The sequence below is a fragment of the Dufourea novaeangliae genome, unplaced genomic scaffold (genome assembly GCF_001272555.1).
Source record: "Dufourea novaeangliae isolate 0120121106 unplaced genomic scaffold, ASM127255v1 scaffold125, whole genome shotgun sequence".
Classification (NCBI taxonomy): Eukaryota; Metazoa; Arthropoda; class Insecta; order Hymenoptera; family Halictidae; genus Dufourea; species Dufourea novaeangliae.
Window position 1 is genome coordinate 3,720,161 of NW_015374020.1, and position 21,510 is coordinate 3,741,670.

Here is a 21,510-nt window from a genome sequence, read left to right on the forward strand (position 1 = left end):
TAACACGGTTATTTTTGGTTGCTTTAATCAGAAACAAAGAAGCGAAAAGAACGAGCACGTCACCCCCGACTTGTTCGTCCGTGTCTCTTTCTCATTAACATCGCTGTCGTCGCGACGACGTCGGCGGCGGCGGCGGCAGTGGCATCCCTCGTCCTCCTGACCTTTCTTTTCCCTTAGTCACCATTGTCTCTTTCTTTTGCTACTATTTATATTTTCTTTTCATTAACGGGCAACTGCCGTTTCGTTACTTCAGCTCCCGCTCTCCTTTCTTTCACATACTCCGTCCACTCTAACGACTCTTATTTTCAGAAACAAGCGGAAAACCAGCGATTCGAATTTCCTATCTACGACACGTGTACACCCGCACATCTATACATAGAAGCCAATTAAATAAATCGGAAAGAAATATTTGCCTTTGCAACATACCATAAAACTGCAATAGCCGACAAAAGTATTAACGAACCGTCTATTTATAATGGACAGAGCGTTATTAAACAGAAGGTCAGCTGGATTCACGTGAATGCAGGTTATACGATCCGCGATCGATATTTATTCTTTCCAGTATAATTGCGTAACGCGAACGGAGCACGGACCAACGAGATTACTCGCGTTGGATTGGGGAGTTCAATCTTTCCTTCCGATATTGAAAAAGTCAATTGTTTACATCGTGTTCCTCAGCCATAACATAACTTTCAAAACGTACCTGCTATTTTCATCGGACGCCACATACATACATATGTAATAATATCAACGTTGCTTGACGTCGAATACACGCGTTAACACGAGGCGAATAAATCGTACGTAAAAGTTATCTAGTCAAAGCGATGATCGACGCAACGTAATCATCGCGAAATCGCAACCACACCGCACCGTTTGTGTGCACTGAGTCTAACTGTAGGTACATATAAATGTTACAGGATGAGAAACTGTAGAAAACTTACCGTAACCCATTTTTGCAGCCAAATTCAGCTTGCACTCGTATCGCGTGAGGTACATGTAAGGCCGTGGCTCGTCCGGACACCGAGGTACCGGTGGTCCACAAACGCACTTTCCTGTCGCCACTGTATTTCCGTTCTCTCCGGTGATTCCCTCAGAAACCAAGTTGCATCCAGGCTCCGACAGTATCGGCCCGTTCGGACAATGCCTTCTCCATCTGCCCGGAATCTCTGTAAAAATTGCACGTGGTACGGAAAATGCTAGGATATAATTATCCTTGGATGAAATGTTTCCTCGATAATGAAATTGATAATGAGAATTCTCTACGCCCGAATATCTCGCCAGATTCGATACACTCGCTCTTCCTAAATTATCCTTCTAAATTGGGCACACACGCATCGTTTCCCTTCCGTTCGTTCGGAAAACAACGTGACGATAATATACAGGGATTGCCGGGAAATCGAGATACATAGTCTGTAGTTTCTCTTTTCTCGTGACGAAAAATGACTGTATAAATTGTGAGGACCGAGGAAAAAGAGATTTTTCAGACCCATGGCTGACCAGACCGAGCCTTAACCAGATAAGCTACGGTGCCCTTTCGCTTTTCCCAGTTTCCTAACTCTTCTTAACGGGTCTGGAGGCCATATGATCCTACAGAATGGAGAGAGATAACGCACACTCGAGCTGGCAGAAAAAGACACGCGGGTCGCAGCGCAACGCGTCGCAAAATCGTTACGAATTCGTTTACACGAATCCACATTTTGTTTATTTCGCTGTCCCTTTGGGAGGAACCAGTAACAAAGAGTCGCGAATAATACACGAATTAAATTCGAGATCGAAAGCACGACAGATAATATCGCGCCGCTGTTTTCCACTCAGCGTTGTTTCCGTTGTTCTCTATGTTTTTCACTGTGAGATAATTATTTTTCGAAGCTTTCGCTGTTTTTGCGAGAGTGCGTGCCGGTTCCATCGGTAACAATTATCGAGTTTCGAAGATTGGATTCAATTTTAATTACACTTGCGATTCACAACACGATTCGTCACATTGTTCACAGCGTGGCGGATCGAAAACATATGGAAAATACAACGTGAACGATAAAAAAAAAATGTTAAACTCGGTTCGTTTCGTTCGAAAAAAAAGTCGTCGGAAGCTTCGTCTCGTTGTTCCTTTTACAAGGTACGCCCGTGGTATTCCCGTAACGAGTAAAACGTTCAAGAAAATATGCATCGGTTCGACGTGTACGAGGTGAATTTCCGTGCGACACGAAGCCTCGCATCAATACCAGAAAGTCAGTCCGATTACGCGTTGGCAACATCGGTAAACAGGCCAGGTACGTACAATACACGTCCAGGTTTCGACTACGGCTTCCTATCGTGCCCGGGAGAATATAACGTGGTTTCCTAACGATACTCTGTGTATACACCAACGACAAATTCGGATTCAATTACGAGCGTCGCGCAAAACCGAAGCAGCTATCTGATCGGGAACTGCGGGAATGGCAAGATTCGCCGCGATTTCGAGGAGGAACCGTGGAGATCGAAATATCGTGTACACGTCGACGGAACGACCCAGAAAAGTGTCCCTCGCTTTTATAGAGTGGAAGGAAAGAAATAAGAGAATGGGAGTTATTTGTTGCAAAGGAGGATGTAACTTTGCAGCAGGAGCAACTTGGAAGGAGAGATAGCCAAGCCCCCGCGTAATCATGCCGCCGTGCTTCACCTCGGCTCTCTTCGCCTCTCCCCTCCGCGCCGCGACTAGACTCGCCTCGACGGCCGAGTTACCCGATCGATAAGTTTAATAATCCACAGTCGAGCGCCCCAGAAATCGAATTTGCCGATCGGTTTACCGATCGATCTTCCGCGCCGAAGCAAACCCTAAACGCGAATTCATTTCGAGTTAATGGTCTGAATGCGCTTCCGGCTAATTGACCGCGGTTCGCCGAGTACACAACCAAGGGAGTGAACGCTCTCGACCGAACCGAACCGAAACGAACCGCCTTTCGATCAAGAAAATCCCAAATTCTCCGGGAACTTGCTCAAACACGGGAACTAACCGAAATTACCACAAATCCGCGGAAACGTCCGTTTCACGCGCAAAACACGGCGAGATTTATGTTTGCGAATGTCTATCACCTCTTCTTCGGCTTCCGTATTGCCGCAGTCGAAATAGTAAGACATCGACGATTGTTGACTAATGCGCAACTTGTCATTGGTATCGTAACTTTCGCCCACACGACGCATTCACACGTGTTAGCGGTTCATTCAAAGAGACTCGGTCAATTTGCCGCAACGACGATAACAATATCTAATTTACCGGTTAATTTATAAAGGAAAAGTTTCTTAATGCGATTTCAGCTAAAAGTAGCAGCGTGTACAACGTATGTATGTGCAGTACTGTTCTCGCGGTGGATTCTATCCCCATTGTTCCCGAGTTGGTAACGAAGTAAAAATTCGAGAATCTCGAACAATTCGAATAACCGCTTGAGCGGATACTAACGCGTAGAAATCGTGCTTCACGCGAGACTTCCACGTGTGAGGATTTTTCCCGGATTTAGAAGAACTCGATGGAAAAATCAACAATGGAGTTTACTAGGAAATACGGAAGTATGGGTAAAGCTGATTTGTCAAAAGTAAAAACTAAAATTCGCGACACGTTGGGCGGTCCAGGCGGAAACGGTGTTCGGAGACTCTGTGAAATGTAGATTTCCGGTTACGAAGAGAATGGTGTTATGAAAAATAACGGGTCGGTCTGGCAGACACTAAGTAAATTACACGCGCGGAACGAGAGGCGACTTAATCAGTCCGCGCACGTTTAGCGCGACTCGTGCCCATGGAAATCATCTACTGACGGGAAACTGAAAACGGACAGCGGAACGGGAGACGCGGAAAACAGGAAAGCGTACAACCACCCGGCCAGGCGGTGTCTGCGAATTTTTTTTCCAAGTCCGTTCGCGTGCGTAACAGAGAAAAAAACGCGACATCAAAATGCACCGTACGGCTTGACAGCTATTTGTTTCCCGGACTGACGTAGACGTCCGTAACAATTAAACGAACCGGAAACTAAAACTATGCCTTCTCATTAGCCGTCGCGCGAACAATGATCGATCGTCCGAGATAATTATGAGACGCGCTCACTTTGGTTTGTTTTCATTATTCGATAACGGAGCGAGCAAGATATTCTCCCGTATAATATCGTAAAAGAATTACGCGTTTCGCTTTTTCACAACTCTGTTAATCTTTGATAAAACATAAGAATAGGTGTACCTAACGAAGGAACGGGATTTGCTCGACCGAAAGGATAAAACAAGTTATTTGATTTACAATCCCCTGGCAACGTGGCCCTTATTCCATTATATCGAATCTCGTGTTGCCTGAAATACAACGAGATAAACCAGCATACGTCCGTGCCCGCGAATTAAATTCGTGTCCATGTTCGAGTCGTTTCGCGAAAGGTCGAGGCGATGTTAATACAACGAGTACGTGGTGAACGACAATGAAAAATGGGTCGATCCGTCGCACGAGTATACAGTTAACCGATTCTATTCATTCGATGCGTACGGAACGAATCTCCCGAACATCATGAATGTTTCAAAAATACCGTGCACATAAAGTATACGTTTTGTTTCGAAATTCCTACCTCTACCAAGCTCCGAGAGCCATGATCGAAGGCGAAACGAGCTTGTTTCTACAGTATATGTATACATACGTACAAACGTAATGTACGATACTTGAGAAAATTACGGTGAATTCGACGAACGCGCCGAGAACCTCGATATCGAGAAGGACATTTTCGCAACCAGAAGGGCATTCCCGTTGACGTTAATCCATTCCGTGATTCGAAATCCCCGGAGCGATAAATTCGTTTAAAGCGAGCTCAAATTTACGGGGAATACATGAAAAAGATTCACGAGACTCCGCCCACTCGGTTTTCACCCGGTGCCTAATTTTCCCCGGAACTTTGGCAGTTATTCTCTTTACCCGTAGCCGCGATGCATCCTAATTAACTCCTCAAATTGAATCTCGCGCGCTGCTTAGTACGTCTTAACGGTGGCTGCTTCGTCTTTGGATTGCGAAACGAGCGACGGGAGATAACATTACTCGACCGACCGATCAAACGTCCGATTCGATCTGAAATTGTGTACAGATACGCGAACATCACGCTGTGGCCACCCCAGTCACGCGTACAATACGTTTGGTGCCGACGACACACAGCCTTTCGTGACAAGCCGAACAGTACAGATCTCAACCCCTCCCCTTGTCCGAGTGTTTGCTTTCCATGGACTGGTATCCTATCGTATTTAAAATCCGAAAATCCGTCTGATGCATCCAGGTTATCACGGCGCAATCCATCGATGTTATAACATCGTCTATCTCTGCCGTTGGATCTCTCCTGTCTCTTACCGAATCGCGTAATGTCACGAATCGCAATCGCGCGCACACGCGGTAATCTGTGCGTTCGAGGACGGGGCCGCGATTGACTCGCACCACCCACTGTGTGACGGTGTAATAACAAGGCTCGCCGAGGTTCCGACGGCTCACGCGAAATAAAGCAAGTAATCGATTGCAACCGTACACAGAGCGACAGACCCTACATACAGAGTATACATAGAGACAGACCCTCGCAGGATACACCAGGAATCCTTGGCTTAACCGCTCCAACGTGCGCGCACGTGAAATTGCGCGTTTTCCTGCGATGCCGCCGCATCGCGAATAATAGCGATACCTCCGCTGGTTTCCGTACCAACGATCCTGCGGTCGCGTTTCCGAAACCAGCATGGATCGTAACGATGTCTACCCGTTCCGTTGTGCATCTTGCGATCTTCCAGCCTTCGCGGTCTGCTCTGCGCTCGCGTACCAGGTTCTACTGGGATAATTTCGATGAATTAATTATCGACAACAACATCCTTACAAGATCCACCGATCGAATCTGAGAATCATCGATCGGTCTCGCGAACAATTTCAGTCACGAACCAAACGAACCTCTGAATCATAACTAAATACCTATTTCGAATACGTTGGAACATTGAGAACCGTACCAATGCAAAAAGGTGTCCATCGGAAATATCGACCGAATCACCGTTAAACATAACTACATATTTACCGAACACCGTCCTGTATAGACACGTACGTATCCTGTAATGCTCCGGCGGTTACGGCACCGGTGTGCCGCGGTTAAATCGGCAAACTCGAACGATGCAATTTATTTTCTGTTGTTCGTTCCTATTTGTACACGCTTCGAAAGATACGCCCTTGGTTGCGTGGTATAATACGCAACACGGGAGACGGCGCGGCGCGTCGCTCTAATTTCAGCTCGAATCACTTATCGATGCGCGGACAGGCTTTGAATGGCCCCTTCGATCGCGATCGAAGTCGTTAGACGCGCCTTTCCATTTCGACGGATATCGGCTGGCTGGGCGATGGTGCTCGTTTGTGTCGCACGGGTCGCCGGCTACAGAAGCATCGGAGTTTCAGCGAGCATTTATCGGAAGGCGTTTCTAACCGTTCCAACTGGTCGCGGAATACGGTACCTACTTCACCTTGGATACGACGATAAATGGTATTCCAGAGTAATGCCCGTCCGGGGGTGCGTATATTGTGGGAATGGTTTCGCCCCGGAATAAGGATACACAGTTAGATTTCTTTTGCGGCAACACCGGAGTAAAATAGGTTCGATCCAACGGGGGCAGCCGAGGAGTACAAGAGGTATCGGAGTTTGTATGCGCGGTCCGAATCGCGGCCGGGCCACCGTGGTGATCTATGGACTTTCGCGGCCGTGTATTCCGTTCGTATAGAATTCGCAGGGAGCACGGTTACCGGTTCGGGTAAGAGTACTATAGGTACTGCACGGATAGCTGTAGACGCTCGTAGGTGAACCGTTGCATAGGAATGCCATCCAACAGGACGCCGTGCTGCCCGCTCACGAGCTATTCTCAAGATTTGTTGCTCGACGTTGAGAAACTGGGCTCTCCCAGCATCGCGTTCCTATGTACATACACCGGCTCGGCCAGCTTCCAGAACCAACGATCGCCAACTCGGAAATATATATACACTTCGAAGAGTTACTCGTGCCGCTTTTTCCACGTCGGAATAGCAACACGGTCACGTACCCACGTTTGTTAATCCCCGTATACCGATTGCTTTCGCGCACGCCGCTCTACACAACCGTAACTGGGCTCACGTTAACGATGCGATTGTCCTGTGCACGCGTTGTAAATCGAGAAGAACGGGCATGGCTGGATTTCCGAAAGGAAAAAGCAATCGGCAATGTCAAAGTTCGCCAGAGATTGCCGACGATGCAGAAACAAACGTGTCTCGTGCAAATCGAATGTCCTCCGATCGGCCGGGTACGTAATCATTTCACCCCTGTACACATAACGTTACCGTTCGCGAGTCGCTTCCGACGTAGACTGCTCCACGCGACCAGGTTAAATGCAAATTGCCGCGTAAGTGGATTCAAACGTACGGCGAAGGAACGAACGAACCCGCGCGCGGAGACTGCGTTGCACGAACAGAACAGATTCGCTGTCATGCCTCGGGTAAAATCGGCGAAAATGTTCGATTCCGTCGCGACGCGATAAAAATACGGAAAATCAGAACACTCTCGTCCGAGTGCGCGAGCCCCGAGCATTTCCAAACCGCGCGTCTCGTATTTTTCCCGGGGCGAGTTACAAGGGCGTGTGTCTGCATTACTTCGTATATAAATCTATATAAACCGTAAGCGTAATATGTACATATAACGTGTATCCGCGGCGGGGTAAACCCAGACGGGCGGGCGGGCCGACGCAAACTACTGTTTATACCATGGCCGGGTACTGCACACGTTCAGTGATATTCCACGTGCGGCGCGCGCCCGTAACCCACATATGTATGTATATGCACCTCCACGGTGGAGCATCCATCGTTCGAAATGGACTATTCTTGGTTTATTCGATTCGAAACGAGCTTACCCGTATGGACGGTGGCCGCTTCCACGTCCGTCCGAATCCTACTTCCGACCGCAAACCAACTATTACGCGACCGTCGCGATTTTATTGCGGCCTCCGTGGAAATCAAATATCCGGGACCATAATACGCGCGGGTATGCCCCCTAAAATCTGTCGACCCGCTGACAACTTTGTTATCCGAGGCAGATGTGTCTCGAACACCCCTTCACCGTCATCGCCAAGCAGTTAGTTGGCAACTACCGCCTCGAAGGTTGAAGAGGCTCGTCGAGAGATGGAAAATCGCGGATTAATTCAAGTTACAACACTCTCCAACGCAAAATCCCGAGCCTAATTTCTTGCTAACCGACATCGAGGAAAACAGTTGAAAACAAAATCGCGATTCGCAAAGGTGAATTCTTTAGGCGATATTTTTCACGCGGCAATCAATGACGCGTTGCAGCTATAGATCATTCCAGGGGTAGTTTACGAAACGAACGGGCATCGACCGCGCGTAAACAAAAAACGCGAACGTCAAATCGTATCGTTCCGATCCCGATAAAAAAAAACTTGACAGGTGCATTGGGATTGCAATATGCATACATAGGTACATACCGCGACAGCGATCCTGTCCGTCCAGAGAGAAAGGAACCGATTGTGTGGGTCAACGATGCATTAAACGAACGCGTCTCTCTAACTTGAATATGTAATTCGATGGTTCGCGACTCGTCGCCGGGTAAGTGCGCGAGTATTGTTCGCGAGGAAACGCCCGACGACTCGCGGCTCGCAGCACGGTCAGCCCCACTGAGAAGGTAAACAGACTTCGGCCAGCTTTATCTTCTTGTTTATGAATATTCCAGGGAAACGCGGCGTGCTGTAAATGCGTTTGTATCTTTTCAAGCGTTACGGGAGGCAATGCATCTCTCGCGGGTACCTGGGTAGTCATCCGAGGGTTTGCGTAATGCCGAAATACGAGCGCGGCTGAAATGGAAAATTCCGGGGACAACGAGATGCGGGGAACGTTAAGCGAATTCATCTTTGAAAACGGCCCCGTCGACACTTTCACCGTTTCGCGGTGAATCGCGTCCTCTCGCGGCTAAGGGTTTCCTCCTGAAAAGCGAACCGACACTGCTGCCTGCATAAAATATGCCGGACGGAAGTGCGCGCTCCTGACGCGCGCGTATGTATCTTCTTGACTCCGAACCGAGAACGCGGATTCACACCAGGGTGTAAACGAATAACGCGAAACGATCGTGAATCCGCGTGCGATGCAACACGGCGCAATGGCCGAGGACGCGTAACGATCGACAGAACGCGTACCCGATAACTCGAGAACCGAAAGGGATGAAACGACAGCAACTGTACTCTCGAGTTTCAGGTTTTTACGTGTCTTCGCACGAGAAACCGTTTCATCGACGCTTTCATTGCTCAAAGAAACTTTTGCGCTGCGAAACGCTGATAGCCGGACCTGACGTTGTCGGGTTTGGACGAATAACTTTTATCGATGCCACCGTCGATTTCCGTTCGAACCAACGACGTTCTTGGACGAACTCTGCCCGATGTTTTTTAATATCCGGAACGAAACGAGGGAAACAAATCGATTAAACTGTAAACGAGGCAATGTAAGTGGTTTTTTGCAGCGGTTATCGCTTTCGCGCGTGATTCGAGACAGCATTAACGAACATCTTGGATCGTGTAAAACGCACGGATTTCATAGAGAACGTAATCGAAAGTAACGACTCGAAATCAGAAAATCCACCAACCACCTCTTCTTCTTCTTCTTCTTCTTCTTCTTAAGACGCTTTTCAGAAGCGTCCGAACAAACTGAATATCGTGATACCGTTCCATTAAGGCAAGGTGAACTCAGAGTTGTTACCGACGCTCGATGCCACGCGATATGCGATTCAACGGGTAAGCTCTCGGATTCGCGAACGATCGCGCCCGTAGCCTATGATGGTTGATCGCGGGAAATCAAATACCCTTTGTTTCGCAAACGTTGATTCGAGATACTTTTTCAAACAAGAACGAGCCATTATTAACTTACATCGAATTTTCCTCGTGGTCCGGCGAATCCCAGTTTTTCGCTGTGAGCTCCGAACAAAATTAAATCGCGGCCCACGAACGAGAACTCTCGAGTGCCTCGATAACGTTCCGAAACTTTCTCGTTGCCTGGTAAATTCCGAAATTTCGTATAATTCACCGGAAAAGAAACCGTAGGTACAGGGTTCAACAATTCGCGAACTGTTCGCGCTATATGCACGTCGAACGAAGTGGATCGGTGAAAATTTTCATGTCGCCGCACTTATGTTATCTCATTGTCTGGCTTTTCGGAAACTTCGCCAATCCCGTTTCCCCACGCCGATAGTACCTAATATTTATGAAAATTGACCGTGCGTGCCTCATTCCCGTGTGGTGCCGCTTCGTTAATATTTCCGCATGAATTAAACGGTTAATAATGCGTTCCCGCTTAATATCATCCGGCGTGTAGCCGACGAGTGTAGACCATATTTCCCCAAATAAACGAGAGTACGTGAAATCGAACTAAATAATAAACAGGAATCGCGGACGTATAGCGGGGTTTCGATGAACATTTCTGGACGTGTGTCGCATTTGCCGCTTGAACGTTGTATCTCCGATGAAAGGGTGAAAACGCACGAGCAAAAATAAGCACGAAGAATCGATCGAACGATCGAAGTAAACGTGCTTAATCGTGGTATGTACATGGTACACGTAAGACTCTATGCCTTTCGCTGAACGCCGCGGAGACGTCTAAAAAAATTGCTCGATTCACGTATCGTAAAGAATGCACGAAGGTATCGTGATCAATCTATCGTATAAACGTTGGTCGCGGATCGCCGAGGATCTCAGCTTACCCGTAAAAGACTAGGACGCGCTCGTGCTGGTTAATCGAGCTCGATATCACTTTGCGACCACGCAAACGATGCGTACACGCCATTATATCTGTACGTGTCTCTATGTACGTGATACCTGGTTCCCGCAGATAGCGTTACGGTCGATATTTCACCGCAAAGCTGCACCGAGCGCGCATAATTTCATTTTTAATCCGCGACCGTAGGTACGTAAGGAAGAAACCGAGCCAGCGTCGTTTCCTGAACGCTACGTCACGCTATGCCACGCGAGCCCAGAAGCTCGCGTCGTCGTGTTGTTCCACGCTATCAAAGATTTACGAATATCACCGAGCCACGGAGTATACACGTGCGCGTTTTCTTTCAAACCAGTTGCTTCGACCTACCGTTGCAACAAGATCGAGTAGATTTCTCCGATCGAATGTCCCGTACGTCCCTCTCGCGAAATCCCTTGGGACAGATTTTTTCCTTCTCAACGCAATCACCGAAGGGGGCCTTTAGTATTTCCCATGATTCGTGTCACATTAAAATGGACAGGAAGACAAACTGTTATTCTGTGATTCGTGGACTGATAGTATGATAGAGTAATGGGGACCCGATATTGTAGGAGATAAAGAACTCGACCGATCGGAAACCGTACCGGAAGTCGAACCCGAGGGACTCTTTTCCCGCACGACTACTATGATCAACTAACCTACCCGAGCCGTTTACGATTCTTCTTCTGCCAATTCTTATGGTCTAAAGGTAAACAAAGGTGAATGTCACGCTCTATTGCTGACAACATCAACTTATTAAATGAACCTCAATGAACAGAAATCGAAGTCGCGTTTAATAATACCAAATTCGACGATCGTGTCGGCAATTATTTGCAACATGTCCAAATGTCTGGTATTACGTATTCGGAAACGCAAATCTGTATAAATAGACGCATATGTCGTGAGATCGATATCGTGTCCGAAGTAGATATCAATTTAAATCGAATAGGTCAGAGTATTTTCGGTGCGAAGAAAAATTCCGCTAACTGCGACATTTGTTGCGAACGCTGTCCGACCCTAGCGAATTCACATTTCCTGTCCATCAACTGAAAACCGATAATGTCGGTGGTTAACGGATTCGGATACGGTTTCACACCAACCTCGAACCTCCAACCGAACCGAACCGAGCCAAGCCAAGCCGCCAAAAGGCAATAACGTCATTATGAGCAACGACGGGGAAATGGCCCGTAAATGTTCAGATATCATCCGTCGCTTCTCATTCTTCCCTTTTTACCATGGCCGTGCGACGCTCGTAGGAAGGCTGGAGTTGTCTCATCTGAATGGACCCTACCGTGTCGTCCCATCGCGAGATAATGATCGTCTCGCCCCCTTCACGGTCGCTGTTTGTCCCCTCGATACCCAACATTTTCTCCGCTCGATGTTCCGGTAAACTTACCGTTATCGCTAAGTACTCCTCCGAAAAAATGAATGCCATCCCGGATGAAAAAGTGGTGTACTTTTTGCCGCCATGTATCAACCGAGATACCAGGGAACCCTAAAGTCCAACCACGGTTACGTAAACTCGGCGGACACTTATCGAGGATCGAGTATTCGTGTAGGTATGCGCGATCTATGTATATAGCGTAATAAAGCATACGACGAAAAACGAGTAAACATTTGTTTCGAATCGCGGCGCAGAAAGGTGGAAAAAATATCCCCGTGAAAATATGATGCGGCCGAATGGTGCGTATCAAACTACACGCGTCACACGCAACCTGGTTACGGACCCCGTTCAAATAAATCACGGATTAATTGAGTTGCGCGTTTTACAAGTCGGAGTAATAAACATCGATTATATTTCGCAGAATCGCTAGCACACGTTAAACTGCGTGTACGGTAAGCCCGATATTAGCCAATTTATAAGTGGAATAGCCCGTGAACGTGAATTACGAACATCCAGCTATGTATGTTATCGATTTAAACAGTATTATTTATCTTCGAACGGCTATAACTGGCAATAAATCGAAGAACATTTACAAATGTGTAGAATGTATCATCTCGAATTCGTGTGCTTCGTTTCACTAGATAAACTAGAAAGAACGGAACGAAAAACCGTGAACGTACAGAAGTGTTAACCGTTAATTTGCATCACGGGGACCGTATAGCCAATTTTTACTACGATCGTATGCCCGCGTAAACATTTTTTAATGGAAGCACGGTAATGTAAATATAAAGGAGCTAAACTAATTTGTTCTCCCCTATTCCTGCTCGGCCCACGCGACGACCTCTTGAGTTCGAGCAACGATATTCCATGAATACTGAGTACCTGGGCTTCTACGTCAAGTACTAGTGCATATGCATCGGCTTAAATTCAACGAGCGTATGCATATCCCCAGCCGCGGCGTGTTCAGCTCTTTTCTTAAACGTTTCCCAACCAACCGTCTGGATAACGCGGCTAGCAAAATCTTTGTGGAAATTGATTTCAAACTTTTTCATGTCACCGGTGCCTGCCCTCCAAATCCAATGCTGCTTGATCTATATGTAGCACTACGAGATCCAACTTGATGATGATTTATCGAAGTTTATCGCTCTCTCGGCCCCTTTCTAGTAAAATCGTCATTTTCGAAACAACCGCGAAATCTTATCCAGTACTCTCTGTAGCCGCGTCACGCGAATCTAGTGACGCGGTTGCACCAGAGTCACATATATCGTACTAAACCTCGAGAAACCACTAAGATCCTCCAAATAAAGAACGAACAACTCGAGCAATTAATATCGAAGCGTTTACGAGCTCTTGAATCATGAATCTCGAAAGCGTTGAACCTTAAAGGAGGAGATTTCAAAACCGACCATTCCTTTATTTTCTTCTACCACCTACCAAGAGGAACTCAACTTCAACGAGTTTTCAACTATCGTGAACCGAGATTAAAAATCGGTTGGAACGAGTGGTCGCATTTGTCAGCAACTATTTCACTTACAAACAATTCTAGTCGACATTTCACCGAATGAAAGATGAAACTGACTCGGGGGATCATAACCATGTAGGAAGTAAGATCTAGTGAACGATGAATAAACTTTGTGGCAGCGGAAGCGATGATTAACTGGTACGAATCGAGTAGATTGCTGTATCATAGTTCACACGCGTACTATACTATACGTATATACGTGTATTGAAAGGAATCCTGTATCGTGGAATACAAAAAATATGGCGTTAACGTAGCCCAGATATTTACAATTCCGTGTCGAGACTAGTGTCAGCTTACAGGATTACCGATCACATCCGGGGCTTAAAAAATGTTCGAGCCACTGTTGCGCGAAATTGGCCCGGTGCCATCTGCAACAGCAGCCAATGCTATACTCACTCACGTGAAAGTGTTAATAAAATGTGGAATTTTAAACAGACCGATACACGAGAAGGTAAAATCGCGTGCTCGATGGATATTCGAATTTTTGAATATTCGAACCCCGACATTAATACATACAACACCACCATCTCTGGTCATCGTACGGAACAATACTCGAAACGTATCCTTTCGTTTCTTTTTTTTTTTTCCGAGAAAAGTTGACGAGTCCTTGGTCCGCGATTCCCTCTAATACTATACGGTACACTTTGAGCGAAACACAAGAAACGAAGTAATAACGACACGGTGTTGCTGTGGAAAAATTGTTCAATTAAATTCGCGAACAGAACCGTCTCTCGTTTGCTTCTGCCGAGTCCGCAGTCGCGGCTCTGATTGTTCAAAGTGTTAAGAAGTTTCGACGAAGGGGTGTGTGTCGAGGGTTGAAAAGAAGTAAGAAGAAAGCTTGAAGGAAAGGGTGACTGGATGGTGGTATTGGTGGTGATGGTGGACTCTCGAGGAAACGGCATAAAGACTGTACCTACGTCGATTTAAAGGTGCGCGCAGCTGTAAATCGATTATTCGATACACCGAGTAAACGAAATGAAAACATGTTTCGTGGACAATCTCGATCGATGGAAAAGGTCGACGCGAAAAATCGATTCTTTTAATAGACCCCCTAGGAAATTCGTCAAAAAGAAGAAACATCGAATGCATTTGCAGAGTGTACAACCGGATCGTCCGGTCCGTTTGAAAGCTCGAGGGGCGTCGACCGATATTGATTGACCGTTCAACGTGTATTTAAACGTTCAATTCCTAACGTTGTTTCGGCCGGTCGCGGTTCTCGAAATAGTAACACGCTTTCGCGAAGAAAAATCTAGAAGCCGTCGTTTGAATTTGTGTCCGACAAACGTTTCTATTTGCGTACAGATCCAGTCGCGTTCAGGGAATTACACAGCGTAATTCGAACGAACCAATTGAATCTTGAACCCGTAAAGCAAATGGTGAACCGACGTTGAAACTGTGTTAAACGCCTAGCATCGTAATATGTAGGTACTTTTATCCGTCGATCTGTACCACGATTTACATCGTGCGATAATGCGAACAAATTACATACCGATCTTAATCGCGCCTATTCGAGCGCGTCGATTAAAATTAAACGCTTCCGAGAAAACTGCGGAATAATATTTCTACAATATTTCCTACCACCTATTATTACATGCTCCCGGCAGAATACTATTATTACCTTCCTGTATCGATTAACACAGCCGCAAAAGACTGTCCCCCTTAACGTGGTATCAACGACGAGCGACCGGAGCAAACGGGCACGTACTCTTTCCATTCACATTTAACTATCATTAACGTATCGTGGCAATATTTCGCAATACACTCTCTCCGTACGTAAATACCGACCGTTTCTATTCCGCGATCAATCGAGTTATTATTTCTGAAAGCGTTGTATGTATAACGTTATGAAATGGACACCGAGAGAAAGAATAAAATTGTACCGGAGCGTCGAAGAAGCCCGCCAACGTATTGTTACTCTCGATCTCGTTAAATCGCGAATCTACCCATACATAAACTGCATTTAACGTCCGTTTCATTGAAACGGTCGTTTCGCTGCTTATGCAAGATCATTAAACGCCCAGCGACGGCAAACGAGAGATCGGTAACAATGGTGTAATCGATCCACGAATTTTTCACGAGCAGATATCAAGTACCAGGTCTAGAAAATACTGTCGATACACTTCCAGTAATTAACCGTTATCTACCTATTGTAGTTTGGTGCACACGAACGATGCGGTATCGTTGCGATTCGGTGGAGCTATATGTTCAGTGAAACAACAACGTAGGTATACATATGTAGGATAGGGGAACATGCGACGAGCCGCAAAGGAACAACGAAATCGCGACGATTCGGCTCGATTTTCGAAGCATCGCCGGCGTGCACACGAACGAATATGGAACAATTGCGGTATCACCACGGCTACGGTCGCTACGGCTACGAAATCGCAACGACACCGCGCATCGTTCGTGTGCAGTGTCCATCGAGCCTCGATTTATACATGTATGGAAATCTATTAGCCGCAACGCGATCCGGCAATAAAAGAATATGGATTTCGCTTACTTGTGCAGACTCCCTCGTCCACTTCCCGTGTATTGGGTAGAAGATTTTTGATCACGCATTGCAGACCGTCGGCGCAGCTTCCGGAAAAGCCGAACAGACCGCCGCATGGTTCTCCCTCGACACGAGCGCAGACCTTGCAGCATCTGAAACCGATCGAAAACATCATTGAACGCGGTTACGCCGAAGGAATCGTAACCCCGACAAGTCGAATTCTCCGCTTGAGAAACACTCGTGGTAGCACGCGGATTTATAAAATGTCGTCGAACTAAGCACGGTGTTCTTTGGGTTAAGATATCCTTCGCCGCCCATGGGAACGAGTTCAAACGTAATAAAGCCACCGACTAAACGAACTAACCGACGTTACCTACAACCTCTTGTTTATACTGGCCGAGAAAAGTCGCGGATGGTCCAAAGATAACGCTCTATCCTACGGAGATCAAGAAACCGGGACGGAGAGACAGGAAATAGGTACGGGTTGAAAAAAGGAGATACAGAAAAAGAACCGGTATGTACCGCTGTGCAGAAAATTTCCGACTACGACGAACAATTTTATTACCTCGCCCCGCAGTAGAATCACGGACAATCAATCCTTTTATATTGCCTTTCTTCCATCTTCGCTGCGACAGTAACTCCGACCGGTAGTCGTAGTAGTTTCTCTATTTTAATCAACTATTTACGAGTATTCGCTGGGTTCGACGCGAATCTGTATTATTAAGGAAAAAACCCGACAAAAATTTACAAACGAACAACGTTGCAGCGCTACAGTTTTACATATTTTCGATGATCGATACAAGGGTTATCCATAAGGGATACGAAGGGAAAATCGTTTAATACACAGGACCGAAGGAATTCATACCATAGCAGTCCGTGCATGGAAAAAGAACTTTATTCTGAGAGCGCATTTGAATTTTGTTAGCGACTATACGCGACTCGGCTTCTGCATACACATTGCGGAGGAGGCGCGATATGTATCCACGCTTCGATCAGTGATTCTGAATATACGTACATATATACTACATACATACGTAAGTGTCACATACTATGACGCGTTCGGTCTGACAATATTGTAGCTTGTAAAGATTTTCAACGAAAAATTTTCAATATGTAACAGTTTGACCGTTTACCTCGGTATCTCTCCTTTTATTTCCATGTATACATATCGCGCATCAAATTAAATTCATCGAATAATCATGCCCCAAAAAGTACAAACGTCTCCCTCGAATAAAACACGCGCAAAAAATCAAATATTACGAGGCAATTTGCTGAAATCGTAACTCACGACACGTCAGTCGAATAGTCACCTATAGGAACATTCGTATCGCGGGTTTGACTTTTTCGAGTCTAAGCTCACAAACGCCCCCGAAAAAAAAAGAACACACAGCCCGTGTTTTTCAAAGCTTTCAGCGCGTTTACACCGATCCGTTATACCGGTGTTCCGAAACTAAATTATTCGTTGCATTCGCACAAAGCTGCGTGAACTGTTTTCATAGCCCTACGAAACATTGTCCCGGTGTTTTTGAAAACAACGCGCGGCGTACGATATGAAAACGAATAATGGCACCGCGCGTGTCCCGCGATTCAACGCGACGAACCATCGGGTATTGGAACCGTACGTGAATCGGTGCATACGGGAAGAAAGAAATAAAACGGAAGCGTTCGTCGTCGTATCTCAGACCTCCGGTTTCCTAACAATTTGCTACCACGACGCGACGCCGCGATAGAAGCTCGGCGATGTTGTCGGTTGCCCGAAGTGCTCGAGTCCGCTTTCGAAGGGGATGATTTCACTCTCGTAAAATGTTTACCCTACGCGAAATCCACGGATGGTGGTCCCCTTCCCGAGATAACTCGTCTATCGGTGCGTCACCCTTTCTCCGTCTACTATCTCTATCTCTCTCACTCCATCTTCTTGAACCGGAATCGAACGATCGGAGGATCCTCGCTCTCTCCTCGATGGACCTTCCGTGGATCCTACGCCGCGATAAACGTGAGATACACCCCACTGGTTTTGAACAGGGCCCGCGGGAGAAAATGTTATAACGGTTTTCCATTTATTTTTTATTCATCGGTCTTCGGTACACGTCACCGATTGGTTTCAATCGCACCCAAGGGAAACCCCCCTACCTTAATTAACCCCGCTCGATTGATTTATTTATCGTTAAATTCGAGTGAAATATATTAACACGCGAACGCGAACAATAAATTTATCGACGGCACCAGTGAAGAAAAAACGGCATAAAATTTCAATGACCGACACGCTTTTGATCACCACCACCCCCCTCCCCCCTACCTTGCTCTCGGTTTGAACGTACCAACTTCACTTTATCATGCCCTATTTTCCATCCGCAACCTACGAACACTGGAATAAAATTCGCCCGGGGCGTTTTGACAAAGAGCAGTGCAACAAAGAATAGAATTTTTTTTTCTCCATCGTGAAAAAGAGAACGAGGGCCCTTATTGTGGCGCGAATTTTAATTGCTCGGGATTCCCTGAAACGATTACTGTATACCGGAAGGAGTCGGGTGTGCCGGAAAGAAAAGAAAGAATGTTACTAAGAACGACACGGAGACAACATAGATCAGCGGGGAGTCTCATAGGGGTTATTGTTTTGATCGATGCGGTTAAATTGATAGCACACATTCCGCGTATGACGACGGAGGTACGCGTATCAAAGTTAGTGAAACACTTATACGGCATTGACATCGAAGTATGTACACGTTCTTTCGTACCTAAGCACATCGTTCGAAGGCGAAACCGAGTGTACAAAAAATGTTTCCAAAGACGTGAGCTACCGGTCGGTGTGGACAGTGTGTAGGTTTGGAGAGGGTACGGGTACGTACGTATTACCGATAAGGAGACTATTTACGATTAAAAGAACATTGGGATGGGATTCCAATTATCAAGAATTCGAGGATAAGATAAGAAAATTCGTCTGCGTGTTGAGAACGATGGTAGGACGTTTTCAGCGACTTGTCATAGAAAAGAGGAGTTGGTGCAGCTTACCCGCAGGGGTCCGAGACGAGGCCTCCGGGGCAATCCTCGTCCGTAAGAACGTCACACTCGAGGGGCGAGCACACACACGAAAGAGCCCTCGCAACCGCGACCGAGAATACCACGATGCCCCCCAGCAACAGCAACGAGGCCCTCATTTTTCTCTTCCCTTTCGATATACTGCCCCCCACACCCCTCCTCTTTCCTTTCTTCTCGATCTTCTATCTCGTCCGTTTTTCCAGTCGCGAGAAACGTGCAGAAACGTCCCCCAGAACGTTCAGTTCATCGTGAAACGACACGTAGCACTGTGCATCTCAGCACCGATTCACCACCTGCACACTTCGACATGTGCTCTACCGCTCGTCAGCTCACGATCCAATTGCACTACGAGGGGACGAGATCTACGTCGGTCGAGTTTCTATCGAGTCCGAAGAGTGTACTTATATACTTAGAGATTTTCCTCTAGTTCTTCCGGTTCCGCGTTAAAGACGTTACACTGAAAACAAAATAAATACGAGCGTATCCGGGATATGATGCTTTTATGCTGGCTTCGTAACAGGGAAATATTTCGTGACCGAATGAGAGCATCGAAAATATTTGCACAATGCACATCCTCTAGATATTATACTGAGAATTTCGTGTGCGAACTAAATATAAGGCGAACGGGAATTCAGCCGCCGAAACGGGAAAATAAAGGAACAGCGAGAGACCCGCGTCCGTGTCGTGGCTCTCGGTTATTTATTTCTCAACTGATCGGGTGACGCTCGATTACCCGTGGTTTTTACCTTCGATATCGATTGCACAAACGACCGCTCCGTGATCGACGCGCAAAGATTCGTCGGGAGATCGATAAATCCGTCGCGCGACGGGATGGAATTATAACGTGCCGTAGATACGGGGCAGAAAGTTGGCGAGGTTTCGTTGCAATCGCGGTTAAATTACAAGGTAGGCCGCGGACGCGAGTGCGGAGAACAACCGCAGTGCCGCATACTCGGCGCAACATCCTCGAATTTCAAGGAACCGTGCTTAATGCGAGAATATTCTTTGGGTACACCGTCACAAGATACCTATATTTCCCGTCGGCTGCGACAACGGCAACGGAAATCGCGACGTATGTAAATACTATACATACATATATGCATTACGAAAGCACACAACGCATCCTGGATACTCGATGAAATGCTTTCAACGGATAGTCCGAATCATACTTTCGCTGACCAAACATTCAAATACTGTACTTTGCTCGAGTTTCTCGCGATCGCTTTCGGCTCCAATGGAAGGACAACGTGCTTTCCGCGACGTTTATTTTATCGTTGCTTCGACCACGAAGATCGTATCGAACGATCGTTGAATCTCACGCGTTTACATCACTCACTGTTCGTTTAGTGTTGTTCGATGGAAAGCATATTATAACGAAAGGTTCCTCGTTAATTTTCTCGTTCGGTTACAATTCGGACTCGATAGATTGTTTCGAAAAGAAAATTCCTCCGTGAGAGGACAAGCATATTTACGAGAACCGTTTCAGCGCAGGGTCGCATAGTAATCCCGATTGGAATGGTAGCTTTCGATAGTTTCTATACTTTCTGTCACGCTCGTAGTAGCATCGTGTACGGTGGCCGACGCTACCAAATGCTTTCCGACGACAACGAGAACGCGATACGCTCGATGTCCAAGACGAACGTGCACTGGTGGACGATTAGCGACTACGACACACCGTCAACCGCCGCGACGGCCCGCGTCGGCGCCCTGACGCACCCCTATCTCCCAACCACCCTGCCGGCTAACCTTCTTTCCCCATGGATTGCTTTTTAACCACTATCATTCAATGGCTCGAATCTCGCAATTTCTTTACTTTGATTATTTTTAATTAGTAGCTACCTATACTGAATATATTTCCTTACAAACCAGACAAGTCAGTAAAGCCATAATACACATCTTCTAATACATACATGTTCTTGTAAAGTATCGCGATCTTAGCATTTAGTCTAAACCCCATACTACCATACTTTCAATATTAATCGTACTTACCTTGGAAATCCGCTGTTCGACGAACGTAAAATACACTCCCATCTTCTTGAGTTACCAGTTTCCCATGATCGAAATCAACGAAATTACCGGGCCATCCATAGATTGGTAAAGACTTCGTGAGAGAAGAGAATGTATGTACGTATGTGTACATATAGAATGATTAACTTCGCCGATGCTTCGTGGGTGATCCAATTAGTTGCCACTGAGTTTATAGCTACTTATAGACACAGTAAGATTCGTTTCAATTTCATTTACGTATTTTCTCGCAATCAATAGATCAGAATCGTGAAGAGCATCTCCCGCGCGAAAATCTTTAGGCGGGAAACTTCT

At 46.5% G+C, this 21,510-nt stretch overlaps 1 protein-coding gene across 1 annotated transcript in view; it reads right to left on the bottom strand.

Annotated features, from left to right (window-relative positions):
* Window positions 1-19,310, bottom strand: part of LOC107189005 (cysteine-rich motor neuron 1 protein) — a 104,544-nt gene extending 85,234 nt beyond the window's left edge. The window contains exons 1-3 of the mRNA XM_015577434.1: window positions 19,165-19,310; window positions 16,165-16,307; window positions 942-1,166 (exon numbers count right to left, since the gene is read on the bottom strand). Of these exons, the coding sequence (XP_015432920.1) occupies window positions 942-1,166; window positions 16,165-16,307; window positions 19,165-19,310 (514 nt within the window). The remainder of the gene's footprint in view (window positions 1-941; window positions 1,167-16,164; window positions 16,308-19,164) is intronic.
* Between the last annotated feature and the right edge of the window lie 2,200 nt (window positions 19,311-21,510).